Consider the following 18,870-nt stretch of genomic DNA (forward strand, 5'->3'; position numbering starts at 1 on the left):
TCCGTTCACTTCCACCATCTGTTCTCTCCCCTCCAGGTAGGATTGCATCCAGCTCGCTGATGTGCTATCGAAACCAATTGCTTTTAGTTTGTTAACCAGTATGGAGTGGTTCACTGTGTCAAAAGCCTTTTGGAGGTCCAGCATGACCATGCCGCAGTATTTGCCAGCGTCCACCTCTTGTTTGATGTGGTCGCTCAAATAGAGAAGGCATGTGTCAGTGGAGTGGGATGTTCTGAAGCCAGATTGGAACTCGTACAATAATTTATTAGTGGCAAGATACTTTTCAACCTGTTCATAGACTATTTTTTCCATCACTTTCGAGATGGAGCTTAGAATAGAAATAGGGCGGTAGTTGCCGGGGTCTAATTTACTCCCTTTCTTGTGCAGGGGGGTTACTTTGGCCAGTTTGAAATCTAGGGGGACCTGTCCCTGTTTGATGGAGAGGTTACGCCCCTGATGGGAGTACAAGACCCTGCCAGGGATTCAGGCTGAGTAGCAGCCAGCAATACTTGACATGATTATACTGCCTTAATTTAATTTAAAGTCTAAATGACCTTCCTGATTTAAACCCCTAAAGACTTACCTGAGTTGAACTGCTAGGCCAAGGCCATCCTTAGTTAAGCACGTTTCATTCTGTGGAGACATTTTGTTAACCCTTTGACTGCCTCTTGGAATCCTCTGCAGCGATGACAAATCATGACAATAAACACAATGTTTTTAGAAAATAAAGGCAGGGTACAACACTTTGTTTTGTTTTTCTTCTTACTAATTATTTGATTGGCCCAAAACATAGATAGTGTTTATTGTCATGATTTGCCACAACTCGAGTTGGCTTTGTCTGCGGGGTAAACGTCTTTAAATAAATACTTTTTGAAAAGCCTGTGGGGAAAATGAATGGGGAACTATTTCCTGGGCCACTCGTCGTTCTGAATGCGACGCTCTATAGAGATACGAGTCAAAGAATCACTTGTAGTGCTGTTTATCACCGTTGTCCTTTAGAGTGCAGGGTGTGTCTAGTGTGTTTAGTATGTGCACATCGTTCACTTTGGTTAATGTGTAATCGCTGATAAGACTGCTTCCTGATATAGGCTTAGACACACACACATGCACGCACGCACACACGCGCGCGCTCACACACACACACACACACACACACACACACACACACACACTTCTTTCAGTCAAGAAAACACTCCTCTGAACTACACGGTTCTCAAAGTGGGGTCGGGGGACCCCCACGGGTTCCTCTTGAGTGGGTTCCAGGGGCCTCCCCAGCTAAATTAGTAAACATGGCATCAACACAGTTAAACCACTTTAAACCTAGGCTAAAACACATCAGTTACAGTATTTGAAAATAACAACAATAACGTTGTCACAAATCAATTCCTGATGTCAGGAATCAAGGATCCATTCCTGACGAAGACCAGCAAGGGTCGAAACGTATCTCTTATTTATTAAATACGGTTTGGGAGTTCAAGATCTGGTGTGCAGACTTCCTATACCTTCTCATGCATTAGTTGCATTCGCAGGTGTTATTTTTTTAATTATTATCATTTATCATCATCATATTATTATTATTATTTTGAAAACTATAATTTGCCCATGGTCCGCAGAGAGGTGTGCTGTGGTCCGGTCATGGGCCACGGTCCACCCATTGAGGACCCCTGCTCTATAGCAAGTACTATCCAGTAGAGCTTTAACTTTTTCATAAATTACTTTTCATGTTAACCAAAAAGATCACTTACTCAACCTTTAATAAGAGTGAACCCATAGGGTCTTATACGCTCATACATACATTTACAGTGTAAGGCAAGCTATCAGTATCAGTGTGTCACAAAATATGAAGAAAAAAAAATCATTACAACGGAAACACTCAAAGTAAATTACACCAGTAAGACACCCTGAGGGCGAGAAACAACAGGTCTGGGAATTCCCAGACCTGTTGACGTTTTCGGGCCGGGTATGGCGTAAAATGTTTGCTAATTAGTAGGCCAGGTGGGGCCTCGGGTCAGCCCAGTTAGGGCCCAGGTAGGGTCAGACGTTAATTTTCGGGGCGGTTGTGAACTCTAGTTTTTGCCGGCTGCCTTTGACTTTGACCGTATAGAGTTTGAATGGACAGGTATCAGTCAAAAGGGAGGCATCGAAGAGGAAGGACGGGTGGGGAAGGATCAACATATGAAATGTCGGAACAGGTCAGCTACATACAGTATACAGGAGATCTATAAGTTTTGATGAGGTCAGATCAACATGGTGTCTGTGAGATCGGTTGTAGAGTTGCTGGCCGGCTTCATATATGCAGATCTCTGTGATGATCCAGTCTTCTACATGTATGGCTATCCAGGGTTTGATGAGGTTAGTGTCGTGATCTTCATATATAGAGACAGCCATATATGGAGCATGTCACGAGGCGTGACTGACGGACGCCGATGGACTGACTGACGTGAAGTGTGTCTGACATGAAATTCATAGTAAACTGCGACCCCACCCCCCAAAAAATACTTACAGTATTTTCTATCAATCACACACCCTATGAAGCCTTGAATTCACTGATGTTTTTGTCACATTCCTGGGCCAATAATCAAATTATTGCGTAATTGATAGAAAATAAGTAATCTTTAGGTGAACTACGCCTTAAATTTACTTAGCTATACTTATCACCAAATGTATAAACTTAGAATAAAAAACAGAGGCCGAGGTGGCACTACTTTGGGCCGCCATGCATTCTGTGCCGCATATGGCCATTCCAGCTGGAAATAAACCGACCTGAAGGGTCATATAGGCGAGGTTTCTGTGGCATCGGGGAAACCCTGCGGGGCCGTCGTCATGGCCAGGGAGACCTGCGGTGGTGTGTCATCTGGTCGCTCTGGGTCAGGGTCCTCAACGGGCGCCGCTTTTGTCTTCCTCGCGCCCGCAAAGGAACGCCCACTGGCAGCACCCTGTTGCTGCGCACCTCCCGCTCCTGTAAGGTTATCATAGTAAAAAGAAAAATAGCAATACTGCTTTAATCCATTAAAACCAGGTGTGTCCTTTTAGATTTTAGTGTTGGCTATTTAGTCCGGCAGCCGAGGTGGACGGGTGGGAAATTTGGTATATAGTATTTTTTTATTAGCCCAAAATATTGTCTATATGTATACATTCATGAATCCACCTGCTGACCGGCTGAAAGTATTGGGCAATTTGTTTATAGAGGTTTCTTGTGACCCTACCATTAACATCCTATGGCACCATTCTACCGAATTGGTTCAAATCGCAGTCCCACAATGAAAAACACATATTAAAAAACAATTTAGTAGTAATGTCATAGTATGGTATATTAATCACATTAATTGAGATAATATCAAATTAAATGTATAAAAAAACATACTTTATATGTCACTTCCTATTGGAAGGTGGCTGTCCCAACCTCTAAACCCTGAATTTCAATTCATGAAAAAAGTAGGCCTACTTAAAGGGGCATTCCACTCATTTTCAACATTTTACTATGTCATTAATATACCTTAGAGCTGTTGTGTGGAAATAATAAAAAAGTTCCCCCATTCTGTGTTTCCTAGAACTAGAGGTCTGAAAAAAATCATTAACATGGTGAAACACATCTTGATGATGTCATCAAGATGTGTTTCACCATGTTAATGATTTTTTTCATAATTACAGTTCTAGGAAACACAGAATGGGGGGACTTTTTTATTATTTCCACACAACAGCTCTAAGGTATATTAATGACATAGTAAAATGTTGAAAATGGGTGGTTTTCCCCTTTAAATGATTTTTGTCACTTTCCCAAAAAATGTTTTTTAATGCATTTGATTTATTTTACATGGAAGTTGAAATAATGAAATTGATTTTGTAGATTTCTTTTAAATTAAAAAACTTTATATAAAAAATGCTGTCCCATGTTTTCATGTCACTACCGAAAATCAGTGGGTTTAAGGAGTGTAACTACCGAAACACATAATTTCTCATAAATTATAAACAATTTAGTTTGTTCTGCTAAATGTGATGTTTCTATCCATGTACATCAGTTCAAAGCTGTTTTTCTTAGCCATTCTTTGCCTAGCATTGTAGAGTTAAGCTAAAAACTAGATCAAATTCTCACTACCGAAACAATTCGTCACTAATAGTGACATGATTGTTTCGGTAGTGACAAAATTGGATGTTTATGCTCTTTAATGTACTTAATTTGAGTAATTCTAGTAGTTTAGTAGTAGCTTGAGCAAATGTAAAGCATCTTATGAGTTAATATTTAGCAAAATAGTTAAGTGACTTGTGGAACCACCTACATAAATTCTTAAAAATGGTCTGTACAGAGGGGAATTGAAAAGAAAAAGTATCTTTATTCGAAGGTAACAGTCTATGTTTCGGTAGTGACAAATTTTGGGAGAGGAAAGATATTCCAATAAATTATTAAAATACAATATGATAATTGAGTGTGCCTTTACTAAATATGTGTCCCTTCGATCTGGTGCAACATGAATATGGTAAAAGGTTTTCCAAAATAGCATACAAATTTCACACAATGTCCAACTCTGAATTTGAACCAATTCGGTAGAATGGCCCATATACCAAATTTCCCACTTTAAACAAAAGAAGCCTGTGCCAGACTAATTCATCACTGCCTTGCTGCAAGCTTGTAGCCTACATAGATTTGCTATTTTAGAAAAATATTTAGAGTGAATAAATGTGGTATTTCTTTTTTTTTTCAGAAGGGGGTCCGCGGCCAAATACATATCAATTTGGGGGTCCTTGGAATGAAAAAATCACACCTGTGTGAACTGAGTGGTGCAACTACACATGTGTACACAGTGACGTCACATACTAACCATAGCAAACATGCTCACCCGTACAGGCACAAACACACACACGGGTACTAACAAAGCCAGTTGTTGGAGTGGTTTGCACCACTCAATAACAAAGCCAGTTGTTGGAGTGGTTTGCACCACTCAAAAGAATATAGCCTAATAAAAAAAAAGTGAGAGCTGCTGATTTAGAAGGCATTTGTAGAATCACCCCCAGGTCTCTTTTTTTTAAACAATTTAAAAACTTTAACAAACCTCCCCCTCCCGCCATGCCGCTCCGTCGGAACGAATTCCGAACACGACTGGATAAGCGGCGCACGGCGCCCCCGAGGGCGGCGCCCAGGTCTCCGTCTTTCTTCTTCTTCAGCAGGCCCACGTCGTCCTCCAGCTCCTCGGGTGGCACGTCGATGTTGCCCGTGTACCAGAACACCCACCAGACGAGGCTGAGGAAGATGATGATGGCGCCCGCGTAGATGAGGAAGTCGTAGAAGAAGACGTCGGCGAACACGCCCGTCAGCAATACCAGGAGGCCGAACACGTCGAAGGCCACCGCCGTCCAGAAGGCGCACGAGCAGCGGCCCAGACCGCGGCGAGGGGCGTCCATCTTCTAGTCTGCGGGTCTTCTACGTTTTTTCAGGCCAAGGACGCTGAGAGAAAGAGATGAAGCAGCGTGCAGGGACCCCCTCACTACACGTTGTATAACATTGTGTTGCAGATCAAACTTTTTCATAGATTTAACAGATCATTGGTGTTGTGTAAATGTATTGTTTATTTACACATTACCTTTTTATTAACATGTTGGATTCGTGTCAAGGTGTATTTTCAGACAGTTAACCTTCTAAATCCTCAATAACATAGTAAATCTGACCGTTGGTCAGCTCTTTTTCTACAAGCTTGCGTTGTGAGCTTGTAGAAAAAGTTCCCCATCACACAAAGATTTGGCGGAGCCCCTTCAAGGGAAACTATAGAAAATATCTGGTCAGTGACAGTATATGTACAAACACACTCACACTAGTCACTATAACTTTATTTTGTCTTTTTTTAGGCAAACAAACAAACAAACAATTTGCTTAAATCTTACGAATACTCCGTGTCAGTAACGTGTTTTGAGTTCAATATCTCAACACTGTGTGTTTACAAAATTATTAGGCTATACTAACTAAAAGCATAGAGAAAATGTGATTAGTTTTAGTCTTTGTCAATATTTTATACAAGACTATAGTGTTTCACAGCTTAAGGCCTGTTGCCAAGAATCTTCAAAATGAGCTAAAATAGCTAAACTAAAAGTTTGTAAATGTTGTGACTTGTTACGAGCTTGCAGATCGGCTCTTTTTTGCTATTTTCGACAGCTATATAACTAACCAATAACTAAACTGAAAGTCTGAAACACGTGCAGTCAAAACAGAAACCAACGAAAATGTAATAACCTTGGTTCAAATGCAGTTTGTGCCGGTTCTTTGATCATACACGGTTCACCTGTCCAGGAAGTGGAAAGGTTTGAAGCATTACGGCAGTAGAGAAAACTATAATTGGTAGCTGTCAGGCAGAAACCTCATATCTCCAAGTTTCAAAACTGTGTTTTTTCCCGTAAATGAATGCACTAGCTACACCATCAGTGTCACACAAAAATTGCCGATCTACAAGCTTAGAATGCTTTTCAAATAATAATGGAAAAATGAACGTAAAGACAATGAATGTATCCACCTGATAGCAATGAATGACATGACTGTACGTCCTGTGAGCTACTGTATGAATGAACATGAGTTACATGCACGGTTTGCCTTTATCACTGCTTTTGAGCAAACAAATCGCTATATGTTATACTTGACTGAGACAAAATTATTTACACTGTAAAGATGGTATACATACTGTACTGCACACTCACTGTAATGTACTGTCTGTCTGTCCACCTGTCTCTCTGTCCGTTAACGTTGTCCGCTGTGCATCTCTCTCTCTCTCTCTCTCTCTCTCTATCTATCCCCCCCTCTCTCTCCCCAGCAGAAAGCCTTTATGTTTGTGGATTGACTTTCACAAGCGTTTGACTGGCCAGGTAACCTGAGCCACGTGAGGCGTTTACAGCCATTGTGTGTGTGTGTGTGTGTGTGTGTTTTGTGCGTCGGTGGGTGTGTGTCAGGTGCAGAGAGGAGTGGCATCATAAACAAGTGATAGGAGGCATACAGGTCCATTTGTAGGCTACATTGATATGAAATTAACTCAATGTTACCATGTGGGAATACTCACCGCACCTCTCTATAGTGTAATAACATGCATCTTCATTACCACATGTTCATAAGGCACTATGTCATCAGTTCTATGATAGGGTGGCTGTGGCTCAGGAGGTAGAGCCCAATGATCCATGGGTCGGCGGTTCGAATCCCGGCTCCTCCTGTCTACATGTCGAAGTGTCCTTGGGCAAGACACTGAACCCCAAATTGCTCCCGATGTGCTGGTTGGTACCTTGCATGGCTTCCGCTGCAATCGGTGTATGAATGTGTGTGTGAATGGGTGAATGTAATGCACAATCTATGTAAAGCGCCTTGGATAAAGGCGCTATATAAATGCACCATTTACCATTTACCATGATATCTGAGCTTTAAAGTCATATGAACAGGTTGCACTTCCATCGTCTTAAAATTATTCTGCATCCAGTTATGAGGACCATCACAATCTGGTTTGTTTACATAACATTGGGTTATCTTTTTTAAGATTTAGTTGTTTTTTTTGCTTTATTGACAGCTACAGTGAAGACAGACAGGAAGGAGGGAGAGAGAGGGGGAGAGACATGTGGCAAAGGTTGAACGGGACTCGAAACGCTGTCAGGCAAGAGCCTACTGTATATGTGACATGCGTCTGGACCACTAGGCCAGGGGGCGGTCCGCCATTGGGTTATCTGAAAGGATTCCAGTTATGCATAAAGCAGGATGTTTATAAATCTATTGACACTTCCAGCACTTTACTTAAAAACAGGATAATTTCATCCCAGAAGGAGCTTTACCTTCTCATACTCAGAATATTATGCATGAAGTGTATCAGGTTGCTTCTTGCAACACCAGCAGAGATCAGTGTTCTTGAGTCCAATAACATCTATTTAATGCAACTGTAGGTCGCAGTATACTATGAAAACCTGCAGTCAGTCAGCCGTGTCACGGGTCGTTTGTCACGGCCATATATGGTGGCGTGACGTGTCACGAGGCATGACCATATATGGCCGTCTCCATATGAAGATCACGTCACTGACCTCATCAAATGGATAGCCATACATGGAGAAGACTGGATCATCACTGGATCTGCATATATGGAGCCGGCCGGGCGGCCAGCAACTCTACATCTGACCTCGAAACCTTAGATCTCCATATATGGAGCTGACCTGTTCTGACATTCCATTTGTTGATCCTTCCCCACCCGCATTCCTCTTCGATGTCTCCCATTTGACTGATACCACTTTCACCTAGAAACTCAATTCACACTTTTTATAATTCAGCTTACTGTGGACACACATGCTGGAACTTTTTACTTTGAAATGTTTTGTAGTTTCTGAGTTATTTAACTTAATGCATTGTCAATGGCAATAGCACAAACTTTGGCACACTACTAGTCCTACATACTTACACCTAGAAACCCCATTCAAACTTTAATAGGTTCATCTTACGGTGGACATGAAATAGTAGTTTTAGAAACTAGAGCGGTTCCCGTTGGGCCTTTACAGCGGTGCCTGTTGGGCACTTGCCTACTTGGAACGATGCAAGTTGGAAATGCATGCCCCACCCAGATATTATGTCTGTGTCCCTTTTATGCCCATATATGGAGTTATTTGTCAGGCATGCCCAAATATTGAGTATATGCAGACGTCAGAATGATGTCAGAACAGGATGTCAGAACAGCAGCTTGTGGAGTTCTGTGTCAGGCCAGAGTGTAGAGTAGGAGAGTAGCGACACGCTAAGTGGGTGCCTATGGGCTATAGTTCCAAACATTGCTCCTATGGCTGGAACTATCCCATTGAGATAGAATGAGCACTTCCGCATTCCATTGTTACAATGGGAGTCAACGCTAGTGTCGCCACTCTCTTACTAGATTACTCTGTGTCAGGCATGCCCAAAGTAAAAAAAAACACTTTCACCTAGAAACTTAATTCACACTTTTTTTTTTCAGCTTATTGTGGACACACATGCTGGAACCTTTTTACTTTGAAATGTTTTGTAGTTTCTGAGTTATTTAACTTAAATGCCCAATGCATTCTCAATGGCAATAGCACAAACTTTGGCACGCTACTAGTCCTACATACTTACACCTAGAAACCCCATTCAAACTTTAATAGGTTCATCTTACGGTGGACATGTTTTCCTGAAAATGAATCTTTGAAATGTTTCATAGTTTTAGAAATATAGTGCTTTCAAATTTGAGAAATTTATAATGGAGGTCAATGGCAGATTTTGGCACGTCAAAAAAAATCACTTTTACCTATAGAAACTCCATTCAAACCTTTTATAATTCAGCTTACTGTGGACACACATGCTGGAACTTTTTACTTTGAAATGTTTTGTAGTTTCGGAGTTATTTAACTTAAACGCCCAATGCATTCTCAATGGCAATAGCACAAACTTTGGCACGCTACCAGTCCTACATACTTACAGCTAGAAACCCCATTCAAACTTTAATATGTTCATCTTACGGTGGACATGTTTGCCTGAAATTGAATCTTTGAAATGTTTCATAGTTTTAGAAATATAGTGCTTTCAAATTTGAGAAATGTATAATGGGGGTCAATGGCAGATTTTGGCACGTAAAAAAATGATTATTTTAACCAGCAGCACCTCCTACTAGGAGTGTGTTGGATTTGAACCAGCACACTTCTACTAGGAATTCTACAGATATCATTTGATTTATCCGCTGGGCCACTTATAGTGGCACAAAGATCAGCTGGAATTTCAAGGCTACTTGAAGTCAGTGTGAAAAGGAAAGATTCACAGTAAAGAGTTGAGTGGGATTTGAACCCACAATCTCCATGGAGCCAGCAACCTAACTCAGTGACTCTACTTGCTATCTGCCACAACACAGTCTTCCTTTGCCTGTGAGTTGGAGTTTTGTAGTTGTTATTCTGGAAATCAGTTGAAAGTAAAGAGTTGGGTGGGTTTTGAACCCACAATCTCCAGACCATGGAGCCAGCATCCTGAGTCAAATTATAATGTATGTGGGTTTGATTGATTGAAAAATGTATTCAGTTTGTAGAATGGATACATTTCAAACAAAGTCTGCACACAGGCTCAGCTCCAGTGTTTCATTTATTTGAAAACACAGACATCCACAAACAGAAACACAACATTTTGGCCATAGTAGGCCTTCATCAGGTGATATGGCCAAGACCCTGTTTAATTGAGAGGTTTATTATGTGAGTGGTGATTGGAAATATGGAGATGGCTGAGTCTCTGAGAAATTTGGAGGGAATATTGTCATGGCCAGTGCCTTGTTGGGTTGCAGGGCACTCAATTAGTCAATTAGAGTACCTCATCAGTGTAAAATCGTCTTTGGTAAAAATGGTAAATGGTGCATTTATATAGAGCCTTTATCCAAGGCGCTTTACATAGATAGCAGATCCATAAGCTTGAAACGCCAGCAGTTGTTTTGTGTTTGATCCAGTCAGTGGTCGTATAAATGATGGTGGAAGAGGATGGAACGAAGGATGCACCCTTGTCTACCAGAATGTACATGAATGTTTGACATTTTCAACAATAACAATGCATTCAAGGTGATTTTATAACTTCCTTATTAAAGGAATAAGATTATTAAGTCCCAGGGCCGGGCCTTCATTTTCAGGCCCGTTGAGAACTCTATCGCTGGGTTCTGCATGAACGGCAGCTAGAGGGTGACAAACGGTGCATGTGTGTGTACCAGGACACTATTAACAGACGATTCGTGAAAAAAATTAATAAAAAGGTTTTGGAGCTATACTAAATTATCCCCATTACAATGAAGACAACCTTATATATTTGGTCCAATATCCATGCATCCATTCTGTGTCTCTTTGGTGGGCTATGGACAGACAGTTCAGAAATCTGCCTACCGATTACATTATCGATGGGGATTCCAAATATGTTGTTCAGGGTGTAGCCTACCTTTTGAGCAAGCAGGAGGGGTTGTAGGGTTTGATCAGGCCTTGAAGGTAAGGGAGTGCCATGCCCTTGGGCTTGGGTTGCCTTCTAGGCGAGCATCAGTGTTTTGTACTCAGTGCGGGCAGCAACCTGGAGCCAATGGAAGGGGTGGAAAAAGTTGATAACACCAGATTACCAAATTGACCACTAACTAAGTTACAGTTTATCACATAACCTGATCAACTTGGGAAAGACGTGCAACTAGTGTGGATCTTGGACTTCATGTGGCCAACCTGCGATCCTATGAGCCTGTAATCTATGACATAGCTATGACGTATGACTCCAGATCTGAACCCCTTTATAAAAGTAAATTTACATATTTGAACTGCTGTGGAGGTGCTTCTGTGGCCTATGATAGTTTGCAAATAATAGCCATGTAAAATTTACAAATTTCAATTTAGGCATTTAGCAGATGCTCTTTATCCAGAGCGACTTACAGTAAGCAAGGTAAACACATACATCAAATGCCTCAGTAATCTAGGATCATAGTTAAACCAATAACCTAACATCAGTCTAAGCAGTATAATATAAAAAACATTAATAATCTGTACATTGGAAATATACAAACTAAATCAAATGGCGACCACAGAAGTGGAACGCAAGCGAGGCCAGCTGGCTGCTCTGACCATGGCGGCGGTGGTCATTGCGGTCGGGTTCCCTCTGTGGTGGGGGACCACCGGAGCGCAACGTGCGTGGCTACCTGTCAGTCAGATGAAGGAGCTGTCCAAGCTTCAGCTGCGGCTCCGAGTAGACGTGGAGGTAGTGTTTGCAGGTGGAACCCTGTACCCAGAACAGCAGAGGAAGCTTCCGTTGACGCGGACGCAACACAAGGAGCACATGGTAGACGCGGACACACATTTAAAATACATTCATGAGACGACGTACCGCACGGCTACAATCATGGAGGAAGATTCTTTAAATCGGCCCACCGCGGCGGAGGCAGATCTCTCTCTACACATGCTCGGTGAGAGCCGTTTTGGTTCCATCGTTGCGTATGTCGTTCCAGAATCGTCGTCATTGCTGCCCGAGGATGTGTCGGTGTATGTCGGTCAGTGGCGAACAGCCATGCTTCGTATCGGCACGGAGATGAGAGTGAGCAAGACTCTGACACAGTTCCTCTCTCTGCTGGAGCCGCGGGTCAAACAGGTGCTGCAGGTGATGTCTGTCAGCCACGCCGACATCACCACCGCCCTTAGTGACAGAGTCCGCCACCGCCCTGGCTACAGGGAGAGCAGTCCAGAACCCCGGTTGGATTGGAAGGCTGACGGCGCAAAAGCCTTCCAATCCAGCCCGGGATATGACATCACCTTCAGTCTGTTGAACCCAGACCCCAAGTCGCACAACCTACAATGGGACATAGAGGGTGCCGTGCAGAGCTACATCCAGCCTTTGCTTACTAAACTGGCCCCGGTGGCCGACTTCAGCGTCGACTCTCAGATCTTGTACTACGCTACGCTGGGCGTAAACTCCTTTTTCAATGCTGACCTCAACGCCTACACACTCAACGCTGACAGCCTGGCCCACGTCATCAACCCTCTGGAAGCCAGGCTAGGTTCAAACGCTGCGTCTTCCAACCCGTCGTTGAACTTTGTGCTGTACGTCCCCGATGCACACCACTCTCCACTTTACATCCGCGACCACAGGAAGAAGGATGTAGCGTCCAATGCATTTCACTCGGCGCGGTGGGGCGGTATCATGGTCTATAATGTCAAGGCTCACTATGGGCCCCACAATGAATGTCCTTTCAACATTAACGTCAACATGGCTAAAGTCATGGGAGTCTTCCTGGCACAACTCCGGCTCATGTTGGGCGTGCTGTCCCCGGAATTCCCCCCCGGTTTCTTGGTGGCGCCACGTGGCAACGCAGGATTGGCCGACTGGGAGCTTGACCGCCTGATGTGGAGTCGTAGTGTGGAGAATATTGCCACAGCAGCTACCACCCTCTCCTCCCTGGCACAGCTTCTTGAGCACATAGGTGACATTGTCATCAATGAGGACATTGGCCAGCAGCTATCAAGCAGTGTCACTGCACTGCAGCTGGCTGTAGCTGAGCTGCAGGCCGGGAAGCTAGGCTCTGCTCTGCAGCACAGTAAAGCAGCTGTCCTGGCTTCAGAGAGAGCTTTCTTTGACCCCTCAGTCTTCAGTCTTTCCTACTTATCTGATGAGCAGAGGTTTGCCATCTACATACCACTGGTACTGTTGTTCTGTGTGCCCGTTCTGCTGTCGCTGCTCAAAATGTCATCTGAGGCCAGTCAGCGATGGACTGAGGAACATTCCAACATTAGCACTTAAACCCTATACTGTATCAAATCTTCTATTAACGGCTAGGTGTGCTGTCATGCTCATTTCAGCTCGGCTGGATAGCCTATTTCAACGAATTGCTTGGTCAGAGGAACTACCTGTAGTAATATAAATATTTCATTCCACTTTTGTCTTTTTCTCCTTTTTTGGGGTGACGCCTGTATACCACCAGAGGAGGGCTCAAGTACTACCAGTGGTACCGCGTATCAGTGCCCATACCCGAGGCGGGGTTGGCAAAAGGGCCTTTCTGTGTGGAGTTTGCATGTTCTGTATGTACCCTCACAAAAAAACATGCAGTAATCCTGGTCTCTAAACTAGACATATTTACCTTGATAAAACTACAGTTTAAAACTACATGATAAAACTACATGATAAAACTACATGATAAAACTACAGGATACAACTACATAAAACTACATGATAAAACTACAGGATAAAACTACATGATAAAATTACATGATAAAACTAAAGGATAAAACTACAGGATAAAACTACAAGATAAAACTACACGATAAAACTACACGATAAAACTACAGGATAAAACTACATGATAAAACTGATACAACTGTATATAGTCTACTATATAGACTATATAGTCAATGGACTATATGGACTATAGTCCATGGACTATATATGGACTATATATATATATATATATATAGTCCATATATAGTCCATGGACTATAGTCCATATATAGTCCATGGACTATAGTCCATATAGTCCATGGACTATATGGACTATAGTCCATGGACTATATATAGTCCATGGACTATATATATATATATATATATAGTCCATGGACTATATATAGTCCATGGACTATAGTCCATATAGTCCATGGACTATATGGACTATAGTCCATGGACTATAAGGACTATACTATATATATATATATAGTCCATATATAGTCCATGGACTATATATAGTTCATGGACTATAGTCCATATAGTCCATGTACTATATTCCATATAGTCCATGGACTATAGTCCATATAGTCCATGGACTATAGTCCATATAGTCCATGTACTATATTCCATATAGTCCATGGACTATAGTCCATATAGTCCATGGACTATAGTCCATATAGTCCATGGACTATAGTCCATATAGTCCATGGACTATAGTCCATATAGTCCATTGACTATATATAGTCAATGGAATATATGGACTATAGTCCATGGACTATAGTCAAATCAAATCAAATCAAATCAAATCAAATCAAATCAAATCAAATCAAATCAAAGTTTATTTGTATAGCACATTTACATTGACCGAAGAGAGAGATGTAAGAGCATGTAAAGAAAACAAAACAAAAACAAAAAACAAAGCAACAAGTGAGAGCAGAAGTATATGCAAACATGGTATAAGAAGGGTATATGCGTTAACATTAAACATTAAAATCCAGGGAGAATAAGTGGGTCTTTAGGAGAGATTGAAAAACACCCCCAGGGACTGGGCAGAGCGAATAGTCCATATAGTCCATACAGTATAGTCAATGGACTATAGTCCCCATGGACTATATATAGTCAATGGACTATATATACATGATAAAACTACAGGATAAAACTACATGATAAAACTACAGGATGAAACTACATGATGAAACTACATGATGAAACTACAGGATAAAACTACAGGATAAAACTACATGATAAAACGACATGATAAAACTCCAGGATAAAACTACATGATAAAAGTGTATAGTCTACTATATAGACTATATAGTCCATGGACTATATGGACTATAATCCATGGACTATAGTCCATATAGTCATATATATAGTCAACGGACTATATGGACTATAGTCCATATAGTCCATGGACTATATGGACTATAGTCCATATAGTCCATGGACTATATGGACTATAGTCCATGGACTATATATAGATATATCAAATCAAATCAAATCAAAGTTTATTTGTATAGCACATTTACATTGACCGAAGAGAGAGATGTAAGAGTATGTAAAGAAAACAAAACAAAAATAAAAAACAAAGCAACAAGTGAGAGCAGAAGTAACATGGTAAAAACGAAAATCATGAAAAAACGACATACTATAGTCCATGGTTTGGGACGGCATAATATATTATGTCATATTTTCGGGACACTATGTCAGAGCCAGGACTTGAACCTGAAGCCTCCTGATTCCCAGGCAGGCTCTGTACCCAGTGAGCCACTGTGCATGCTGTTCTTTAAAGGCCGAATAGATAATGACAGAAGAGCCAGAGACTTGTTTCCATTGTGGTTCATAAACATTCAAACGTCTAGAGATAAACAACAGCAAAAGAAACAATAGACAAATCTCCTGTTATTTTATTTTTGTATCAATGTTGTACTCAAAGGGAACAGCAGACTGTGTTGTGGCAGGTAGCAAGTAGATCAGTGACTTAGCACACTGGCTGCACGCGCCGGCCGGTCGTGTATAGTCGGCACAGCCGGACAGCCAATGAAACGAAGGCTTGCCTTTGTTGCCAGGCAGTTTTGCCATCTTTTTCACCCAATCAGAATTTTTCACTTTTCTTTGTAGGGATTTGGAGACTGGAGTTCGATTCCCCCTCATGGAAGATAGATCCATAGTTAAAGTTAGTTATTGACCAGTTAACTGCCTGGTAATTGCATACCTGGATGTAAAATAATAATAAAATATGTTGAGTTGTAATTGTACCACTGTGTCTGTGACTTATTTCTCTGCCCTTGATTTTCTATACTGCTGTAAATTTACATTGTCAGTAGTTATGATTGAATTGATGAATTTGGATAATTCTTTCCATCTAGATGACCAAGTTGGGTCCGGGGACCCTCAGGGGTCCTTGAGGGAGTTCCAGGGGGTCCCCATGCAGCTAAATGATAGTTAGTAACCAAATGGACCGTTATGGTTCTGTAACTCAGAGTGTACAAATGGAACCAAATGGTTCCATTTGTACACTCATAGTTAAATTAACATTGATTTAAAAACATAAATTGGGGGACCCAGAGATAGAAATACCAGAAATGGGGGTCCGTAGACTAATGCATGTCAAACTGGGGGGGTCCTTGAAATTAAACGGGTTGAGAATCACTGCTATAGCCGGGGAAAAAAGGAAAGAATATCTCTTATGGGGGGTCCCTGGCATATGTTTTCAAATGGGGGTCTGCGGGCTAATTAGTGTCAATTTGGGGGTCCTTGACATGAAAAAGTTTGGGAACCATTGGTAGATAGCAGTAGTACTCATCATCATTGCCATCTAGTGGCTGTTATAAATCATAGCACAGCAAATGGAAGGCAGCCTCTGTAGACATTTTTAAAGCTCAGCTCAAGACCCACTTCTACACCCTTGCTTTTAATTGATTTATTTGTCTTTTTAAAAAAAATGTTATTCATGTCCTCACTGTATTGTTTATGCCCTGCCGTTCTTTCTTTTTTGTGTAAAGCACTTTGAGCTGCATTTCATGTCATGAAAGGTGCTATACAAATAAAGTTTTATTATTATTTTGTATTAGCAACAAAACATTTCTGTTGAACTCTGTGAAATTACACAACTCTTATATACATACAAAGATAAAGATAAATAGTATTAGAAAATAGATAAAATATCAAAAAACTGTGGGATACAATATATAGTGCAAATGTATCGGCTAGCAGCAGTTGAAATCCCATCCTAAAAATAAAACATATTGAATGTATTGCTCTGTTTATGTAACAGAATTTCTTTATACAGATGGAATTTGCTGTAAGCAGTGTAGGGGTATAAACAGTGTACACACAATGATTTGTATTCCTTAAGGTGCTTCCATTCCATTCTTTTCAGAGTGCATTCTCTCTCTATGAAAAAAGTTTTAGTCATTTGTTTTTATCAACACTTGTATGTGTGTGAGTGCGTGTGTGTGTTCCTCAGGCACAGTAGAGGCGTTTGATTGATTGATTGAAAATTGTATTAACAGTTTGCAGAATTACAGTACATTTCAAGCACAAACTCAATACAAAGGCTGTTAACTGTGAGTGGACGACCCAATTAAGCATTACACTTGTTTACAACAGGGTCCACCATGTTCAATTCATCAAAGACAGACAGTTGGACTGTGAGGTGATGTGGCAGCCCTCCTCCTCGCCTCCAGAAGGAGACTTTGACCTGTGCGTCCATGAAGGCAGCGCCCAACGCCTGCACTGCGTCGCCAAGGTCTGCCGCTCACTCACTCGTTAACTAAAACACCTAAAACAGGCAGGGAAAGCATATTGTTTTTTAAATGACCGGTTAGTTTGATTAGAAAGTTCTGCATTGTCCCTATAACTCATGCATCAAATCACAAAACGTGTCGGCTGAGTAGAGATACAGAATGGATTCTTCTAATGGTTTGTTTGATTTATTGATTGAATACTTTAATAACAGCTTGCAAAGAAGTACAGAGATACAGATAATGCTAAAAGGATAACACAGGCCTTGTTTCCATTCTGGTTCTATGTATTCAACTCATCAAGCGTGGGCAGTGTGTGTACTATACAGGCTACACATCTGTCAGACCCCACTTCTGCATTGCTGTACTGAAACGTCACACCTGTCCTCAGACGATTGAGGGTTGTCCACTCCATGCAGGGCAGGTGCTGGCTGGCCAGGAACATCTGTGGGATCCTTGATGTAGTGGTGAAGCCTGGATGTTCTGCTGCCTTGCACTGATCCCTCCATCTCGCCATCACCCAGGAAGCCTTGGAGGTGTCAGCTGGTGTTGTGTGAAGCAGTTCCTGAGCCTGTGTGGCAAAGGGGCACAGGGACTGGTGTTTTAAGGATTATGTTATACTTTAGCTATTGAAAAATAGCAGATCTACAAGCTCATAGCGCAGTGCTGCACTACGAGCTTGTAGATCTGCTATGTTTGGAAAATCTTGAAAATGTGGCGCAAATATTAGAATATATATTCTTTCAGAGCGAACGTTTTAAACTCCAATCTTTGCTTACGGGGGAAGACGACTTGCAGCAAGCTATACACCTTGAAAAGTACAGTCATGACTCTTACTAAACACCAAAACTCAAGTGTACACTTAAACTGTATGTTGGCTTGTTTACTGTTGAGTGAGAGACCCACAGTTTGGAAAACACTGCATTAGCTGTCTGGGTGTTATACATATTGATATGACAATTAAAATTGTATTGCTATATCACACAAATTATGTTGTATTACTGTTGTATGGTAGACAATATATTTGGGTTTCAAGTGTGGTCATCTGAACACAGCGTCTTTACACTCTAGTGAAATAGTGCATTTCATATTTAATGTAAACATACAAAGAGGACTAAGGTGAGGCAGTCAGCAGGTCACAGCGCTGTAGGGCTTCGAACCCTATATCCAGCAGAAGCTCGGATAGTACTCTACCAGTGCTTTTTTTGCTTTGCAACACCATGCCTTTACTTGCATGTGAATTATTGATGACACCATGATAGGAGTACAATAACTTTGCATTGTGAATAAAACATATTAACCACAGTGTGGTTGCAGTGTAATGCTAACGATGTAATCACAGGGCTGTCTGCTTCATGTATTATAATTAAAAGTGCATTCTGGTATTGTGAATCAATGTACTTAAATGAAAGCACCAACTTCAGTGTTTACTGACTGACCTATAATAACAATATAGCCTCCAATAGCACAGCGAGG

General features: G+C 41.4%; 2 protein-coding genes across 2 annotated transcripts; one reads left to right on the forward strand and one right to left on the reverse strand.

Annotated features, from left to right (window-relative positions):
• Nucleotides 1–2,771: 2,771 nt before the first annotated feature.
• Nucleotides 2,772–5,397, reverse strand: LOC306937107 (uncharacterized protein; the record flags this gene model as incomplete). Its single annotated transcript, XM_079520774.1, has 2 exons — nucleotides 2,772–2,959; nucleotides 5,049–5,397. The coding sequence occupies 2 exons, from the start codon at nucleotides 5,395–5,397 to the stop codon at nucleotides 2,772–2,774; spliced, it is 537 nt and encodes a 178-aa protein (XP_079376900.1).
• Nucleotides 5,398–11,515: 6,118 nt separating this feature from the next.
• Nucleotides 11,516–13,231, forward strand: LOC306937108 (GPI transamidase component PIG-S-like; the record flags this gene model as incomplete). Its single annotated transcript, XM_079520775.1, has 1 exon — nucleotides 11,516–13,231. One exon carries the CDS (start codon nucleotides 11,516–11,518, stop codon nucleotides 13,229–13,231), a length of 1,716 nt encoding a protein of 571 aa, XP_079376901.1.
• Between the last annotated feature and the right edge of the window lie 5,639 nt (nucleotides 13,232–18,870).

The sequence above is a fragment of the Electrona antarctica genome (genome assembly GCF_951216825.1).
Source record: "Electrona antarctica genome assembly, chromosome: 14".
NCBI classification, from domain to species: domain Eukaryota; kingdom Metazoa; phylum Chordata; class Actinopteri; order Myctophiformes; family Myctophidae; genus Electrona; species Electrona antarctica.